At 43.0% G+C, this 7,328-nt stretch overlaps 1 protein-coding gene across 2 annotated transcripts; it reads left to right on the forward strand.

Annotated features, from left to right (window-relative positions):
- The first annotated feature begins 1,203 nt into the window (after positions 1-1,203).
- nyx (nyctalopin) lies at positions 1,204-6,779 on the forward strand. Of its 2 annotated transcripts, none has more exons than XM_077580917.1 (5): positions 1,204-1,503; positions 1,626-1,690; positions 2,888-3,205; positions 4,685-4,989; positions 5,496-6,779. In XM_077580917.1, the coding sequence occupies exons 3-5, from the start codon at positions 2,924-2,926 to the stop codon at positions 6,292-6,294; spliced, it is 1,386 nt and encodes a 461-aa protein (XP_077437043.1). In that variant the 5' UTR covers positions 1,204-1,503; positions 1,626-1,690; positions 2,888-2,923; the 3' UTR covers positions 6,295-6,779. The 2 variants fall into 2 exon arrangements, with proteins under 2 accessions (XP_077437043.1, XP_077437042.1); XM_077580916.1 differs by having other exon boundaries at positions 1,208-1,503; positions 2,919-3,205.
- The last annotated feature ends 549 nt before the right edge of the window (positions 6,780-7,328 follow it).

A 7,328-nucleotide genomic window follows, 5' to 3' on the forward strand; every position in this document is an offset into this window, starting at 1 on the left:
CGGGGCCTTCTGCTGGTGGGTCGTGTCCGGAACACCTTACCGGGAAGGCCTCCAGGACGCATCATAACCAGGTGCCCAAGCCACCTCATCTGAAGGAACAGCAGCAGCTCAACTCTGTGCTCCTCCCACATGATCGAGCTTCCCACCAGAGAGTGTGGACAACCTAATGAGGAAATTAATTTCAGCAGCTTGCACCCGCAACTGTAATTTCGTCAGTCATTGAGGTGATTTCATGTATTACATGTCATTTTAAAGGGAATAATGTGTAGAATCATATTATGAAGATCTCAATTTGCCATTTTTGACCCCTGAGGACCGTTTAGCCAGAGGCGGTCGCACATATATTTTCTTCCAATACCGTATACAATTTTGACTTTTTTCTTTTAAAAGTGTAAAAATATATACTACATTAAAACTTTCTGTGTCACATATTATTCTTTCAAAATAAAATATTTTCCCTATAATATTATGACCTTATTCTTGTAAATAATACATTTTCTTGTCAGATTGAGTTGAGTTGAATGTATTCTAGTAAAATCTTTTTTTGGGGGTGGGGTGGGGTGGGGGGTTCCCCCTTGAATTCATCTTGAGTTTTATTCTTGTATAAATATGGGTAATTCAAAATTTAAAAATCATAATTCTAACCTTTCTTTTTCCACACAAAAAAACTTAACTGCGATGTGGCTGGCGCCAAACATGACAAAGTGTGTGAAGCAGCCTGTCCTCGCCAAGAGAAATGTCCCACAAGAAAATTTGGGACATCAAGTGACAGACACGCACACACATCATTTTGAACTATTGATTGTCATTCCCATCACTCAGATACCCTTTCTGGAATGCTTCGCTCATCCTTTAATCCATTTTAACATCTGCGCCTGTTATGTTTCCAACTTTAAACCAGTTGTGTATTAGTGTGTGTTGTCTTTACAGCTTTGTAGGCACCGCCCTTTACTGAACATTCCATAGGCATAGGATGTTTTGGGGACATTATGTTTGGTAGGCTACATACATGAGAAACTGTGTGCGTGCGTGCGTGCATGTGTGTTTCCAAGTTAACACTGCCTCGCTCGCTTTACTTCGGTAATCCCGCTACCAACCTCCCATCTCCATGCATCAGAACATCCCCGGGGATTTGCTTGCCATTAAGAGATGGCTTTTTGCTCCGTGTGTGTGTGTGTGTGTGTGTGTGTGTGTGTGTGTGTGTGTGTGTGCGTGTGTGTGTGTGTGTGTGTGAGTGTGTGTGTGAGTGTGTGTGTGTGTGTGTGTGTGTGTGTGTGTGCACGCGCGCGCGCGCAGACACGCGTACATTTCAAGTGTGGGAGGTTCCAAAATGCTGACAGACTTTAGTGGGAAATTGACATTGAGGCTGGAAGCAGACGAGCAAGCTGAGGGTGCCCGTGGGATGCACAGCAAGGATGCATGGATGTTCATTCAGATGGTGACTTTTTATTATTTTTGTTATTATTGCACACGTGGATTCGACCGTCAATGAAAGATCTGCAGGTAACGAACGGCACATTCTGCATGTCTTGAAATCATTCCTGATAACAATAGACGTTTAGACGCTACTTTTCTTATTTGTTGCGGTCATTCTTGTTGATTTATGTGTGTGCGTGTGTTTTCAGAGCTGCGTTAATCCTGGCATCTCCCAGATGACAGTCGACAGTAATGACGTTCATCGCTTTCACTGGTCAGTATAACAAAATATTTCAACATATTATATTATATATATATATATATAAAGAGAGAGAGAGAGAGAGAGAGAGAGAGAGAGAGAGTGAGAGAGAGAGCACCTGTTCCCATCTCAGGTTTGGAGATTGTTTTAGTGATGTAACAAAGTTATTTTCAGGAGTTACAACTCTTATAACTGCTATACCTCTACACTCACTCATTTTGACTGACCTTTCAATGACACTCATTTGTGGAACTCACAAAAGCAATTGCTTTGTTGAGGCACAAATGAACTTTGCACTTTGCACATTTGTACACAGCCTGGTGGTCCTTACAATTTGGAAAAAGATGTAAAAAAAAAAAAAAGTGCTGCATTCACTGAAATCAGACATTAAAGTTCTCTGTCGTAAATGTAAATAAATTTGTCGCTGCAAATTGGGGGTGGCAGCAGGGGTTAAAGCCATTTATTTATTTATTGTTTTATTTTAACAAAACAAATCCTTTTTGGGGGGACTGACCCAATTTTTGGGGTTGTGCATGAAAAAAAAATTGGGGGAAAAAATAATCCAAATTGGGTCAAAAAAAAAATTGGGTTAGTTTATGTCAATCAAAAAGTTGGGTCAAATGAATAACCCACAAAACAACCATTAAAAAAAACTTTGGGGGTTACAAATGTATACCAAAAAGTTGTCTCAAAAGAAAAAGTCAAATTTCTGGGTTGTTTTGTGGCTTTTTTGAAATTTTGACTAGCAAAATTGAAGAAGAAAAAAGGGATTGTTTTGTTTTAAAAACAACCCAATTTTTGGGTTGTTTTAAGTGTTATACATTTGAGAGAACTTAAATGATTAACCCAAGCATTTGGGTTGGTCGCATTTTGATCCGATTTGGTTTATTTTTCTGTTTTTAACTGTTTTTAGAGTGCAGGGTGCACATAGACAAAACAACCATTCACACTCACAATTACACATATGGACAATTTAGAATGATCAATTACACAACCATCCTTGCATGTTTATGGAAAGTGGACCACTAGTTTCACGAATATTCTTAAACCTTCCTACGTAGGCATGGTACTGAAGAAACAGTGCATTGCCACTGCATCAGCATGTGACGAAATAAAACGCTTAATATCACTTTCATTGTCACTCTAATCGGAAAATTCCGATTTGGCATGATCATCTTTATGTTGTGTGCATCATTTGAGTTCACATTGCAGATTTGACAATGGTGTCATCCACACTCCACAGTCTCCATGCTTTGCCTGCTGCCTTCGGAGGCACTGGCCCGCTGGGCATGCGCTCGGGCCTGTCCGCAGTCCTGTTCCTGCACGCAAGAGAAGAGCTGCAGCGTGCTGTGCGACCGCTCCCGCCTCGCTGAGCTGCCCAGAGAGTTTCCCTGCGAGGCCTCGGCCATCAACCTGGACAAGAACAGACTCAAGTTCCTGTCGGAACGGGCCTTTGGTACCCTGCCGTCTCTCACGTCCCTCTCGCTGGACCACAACAACATCTCCTTCATCACCCCTGGAGCCTTCAAGGTCTTTCTAGCCCTGCACTCATTCACTGCCATTATTATTTTTCCCTGCCATTATTATTATTTTTTTATAACAAATAAAATAAAAAATATAAACCTTAAAAAATAAATAGGATCCAAAGAAAAAATTCTGTCGATTTATTAGTCTCAGAAGCAGATTTGAAAGCTACTTAAGTATACCAAAATGTGCTTTAGTAAGAAACAAATCAACATAAATCATCTTAAAGAGAAAGTCAACCATGAACATTTCTTGACAACAATTTGTTATGTGACCTCATTAGCCTAAACATAACATTTTGATTAATATTACATTTATGGAATATGAGTTATGAAGCAAAATCCAGTCGTTTTTTATCCATCTCAGGATGCAACCATTTTGCCACTTCCTGTCGCCCGAAGATGACATCACATTTGCTTAGGGCTCAGGCAACGACCAATCACAGCTCACCTGTTTTCTGAAGTTGAGCTGTGATTGGTTGCTACTGTTAGACATTATTAACATTTTTAATTCTTTATTTCATATATTAACCATGTTGAAATGTTTGATAGATGTGTAAAGTAGGTGAAATAGTGTTGAACTCAGTTTAATTTGACCTTAACCTAAGCTGGTACATTGTTTGGTCTAAAAATTCCTTCTCAGTGTTTTGCGCACACACATTCTCTTCGTAAGAACAGATTTTGCCACACACACATACCCTGAGAGCATTATCACTCACTAGATTCTGTTTTGGGAAAAGTACCCTGAGAGTATATTTTGTCTAAAAAGAATGAACACAGCTGCAGTCTGTGTACGAAAATAATATTATGTAACATATTGAGTGAGAACCAATCTGTTCTACTCATTCATAGTGGGAGGAGAAAAGGCGTTTTACTTTCAAAACTCGATACTATAAAAAGCCCTCTTTCCCAAGGGAGGGGGCACACGCGCACTCTAAAATTCCACCCTCTACGTGATGTTCAGTATTGCTGTGACCGGAGACTCTGTAAATAAATCATCCTTGCAAGGAATTTTTCTCACAAGAAGTCTATCTTCAAGTTTTTGGAACACGCAAAAGAGGACAAATAATTAGCCTCTTTCACTACTTGAGCAACTGTGATGTCATTTTCACTCGACAGTAAGTGGCAAAATGGCTGCCTTCTGATATTGATAAAAACGGCAGGAATTTGCTGATTAACTCATATTCCATTATCGCTATACTAACCAAAATACTGCATTTAGACTAGAGGGGTTGCATAGAACATATTATTGTAAAAAATATGGGTGGGGGGGGGGGGGTGACTTCCCCTTATACCAAGCTTTAAAAATTATTCTTTTTTAATGTTATTCTCCACCTCACCTCTGCCCTCTCTCACAAAAAAATACTACTCCAGAGTCTTTTGACTGTAAATTGCTCTTGGAGGTCTCCCTTAGTGGTCTTTAATCAAATATGTCTTGGGCCTTCTCTCAATCAACATAGTACACTTCCAAACGTTTCTTCTTCAGGGTCTCTCCAACCTGGTGGAACTGAAAATGGCGCACAATGAGTACATCAGCTACCTTCACACACGGACCTTCACAGGCCTGAAGAAGTTGGTGCGCCTGGACCTGTCCGACTGCAACCTCTTCAACATCCCGGACCGAATCTTCATTGAGCAGACGGCGCTCAAGGAGCTGCTCTGCTTCCAGAACAAATTCCGCCGGATCCCTGGCGCCATCCGGGGTATGGAAAACCTGACCCACATCTACCTGGAGAGGAGCAAGATCGAGGCGGTGGCCTACAACTCACTGTTGGGACTGAGCAGCCTCAAGTAAGTCTTTGGCTCAGAAACGGTCCATGTCATGGTTGGGGAGCAGAACCGGTACTGACTTTGCTACAGTGGATTTCAGAAACTGGCCTGTTTTTCCACTACTGAGTGGGGATGGTGGTGTTAGCTTGATGGTTGTTGCAGTTCTTGTTATGCGGGATTAGAGGTTGTAAAAAGACACAGTGGGGGACAGAGAAACCATGTGAGGAAAAGCACCCAAGGGGCGCTCATCCACACAGAGGGATGACAGTGGTGCCATCCCAGAAACCCCCGACCCAGATTGACGGTGGTAGGTCCCACAAACATGGATATTTTGGGATTCTGAGCTGTAATTCTGATCTGAACCTGACTCTTGGAAACCATTTTGATTGTTAGACATTGATTATTCTTGTAACACATGAAGCTCTTTAATTTCTTGCAGACCTTCTGGACTACTTTCCTCATGTTTGTGTACGATCTCAGACTTGGTGTGACTGTTTTGGTCCTCTTTGACTTATGTTCCCTTCCAGGTACTTGAACCTCCAAGAGAACCGCATCAATGTCATCCACGACCAGGCCTTCCAGGACCTTGTGCGGCTGGAGAACTTCTACCTCAACGACAACTTGCTGTGTGACCTGCCGCGGTTCGCCTTCAAGGGTCTCAGTCGCCTCAGGATGCTTAACCTCGGCGGTAATCACCTGACCAATGTCTCCAAGACCTGGTTCGGCGACCTGGTAGAGCTGGAGATCCTGTACCTGGACAGGAACCAGCTGGTGTACATCGAGGAAGGAACCTTCGAAAACCTGACCAGTCTGATCACGCTCCACCTGAACAGCAACAACCTCACCACTCTCCCCTTCCCGGTGTTCCAGCCTATCTACTTCCTGGGTCGCCTCTACCTCTTTAAGAACCCCTGGGAATGTGACTGCTCCTTGGAATGGCTGAAGGAGTGGATGGAGAACTACAATCTGGTACGGGACATCCCGTGCTCGTCACCGTCGTCGGTGGCGGGACTTGATCTGGGCCAGGTGTTCTTTGCCAAAGTGAACGGCACGTGCGTGGACCCCGCCGAACTGAACCTGACCACGGTGTCCTCGGAGGTGGCCTCCACCACGGAGAACCGCTTCAACAGCCTCATTTCCAGGTTGCTGCAGCAGGAACTTCGGGAAGAGGTGGGCAACGGGACGGGCAACGGGACGCTGCCGGAAGCCGGGGACGGACAGCTTACTGCGGGTTCCAGAGGACAATATGGTCAAATGCAGTACTTCCTTGTGGCTTGCTTCATCTTCGGTTTGTCTGGAATGAATGGTGGACTTTCTTGCACATGAACGTGTGGAAGCTTTTCTAACTGATAGGCGTGATGGCTTCATGTCCGGTAGATTAACTCTTTACGTTGATTTCACTGGTAGGATTAGGAGTTAGGGTTATGAATAGGGCTCTCTACTTCCTTGCGGCTTGTCAGCACATTTGAATTAAAATGATGTAATATTCATAGCGCACTACACGTGCTCTTTTTGTATTTTTCAAGGTTAAAGGTTGATGTAGTGAAACAGATGTCCTCTTCTCTGTCGAGTATTTTTTTTTCTCCCCCCTCTGCATGAATGCATTAATCTTCTTATCGCTCGTGAGTCGTTCAACGTGCCTGTGCCTCCTATGGATGGACCCTCGCGCTTCACCATGCTCGGCTGGAGTTCCGCTCCCCCCGCACGCTGTAATTGACATATGCAGTTATGAATGACGATTCAGGTGAATCGTGTGTAAAGACTGATGAACAATTCCTTTGACACTCTACTAATAAACTCAAATATTCTGACTACTGTGTGCTGCTTTGGTTTATTCTGCTAATGGCACTTAAAAGAATAGCATGTCGTTATAGTCATTAAATTAAATGTCAATAATAAATTTACCACAACATTATTATAATTTTTTTTTGTCTTTCTGGTTACATTACGAGATTTAGGCTACTATTGTCATTGCATTATAGTGCAATTTTATATTGGTAAGGTAGAGGAGGGGAGAGAACGCCTCAGCGCAAGTAAGGAGAGGGATAGAGAGAGAGAGCAAGAGACAAAGTGACGCTTTTCTGCGCCCTCTTTTCTGCTATCAGACTTTCATTAATTTCTAGAGTCCGGACACTAAGAGTGTATTGTTTAATTGGTTTGGCTGTGTGTCGGCCAGCAACCTGGCTAGGGCGGGGTGGGGGGTGTTGGGGGGGATGTTTGTCGCTTGCTTAAAAAATGCGTATGATTCATTTTGCACAAAATAGCGGCCAAAAGGTTCATAATTCAGGCTGACAAAGCGGGAAAATGCAGTCCACTCCAACTTTGTCACTCTGGGTCTGAATAGGTCTCTACCAAAAGTA

This window comes from Vanacampus margaritifer, chromosome 11, assembly GCF_051991255.1.
Source record: "Vanacampus margaritifer isolate UIUO_Vmar chromosome 11, RoL_Vmar_1.0, whole genome shotgun sequence".
Classification (NCBI taxonomy): domain Eukaryota; kingdom Metazoa; phylum Chordata; class Actinopteri; order Syngnathiformes; family Syngnathidae; genus Vanacampus; species Vanacampus margaritifer.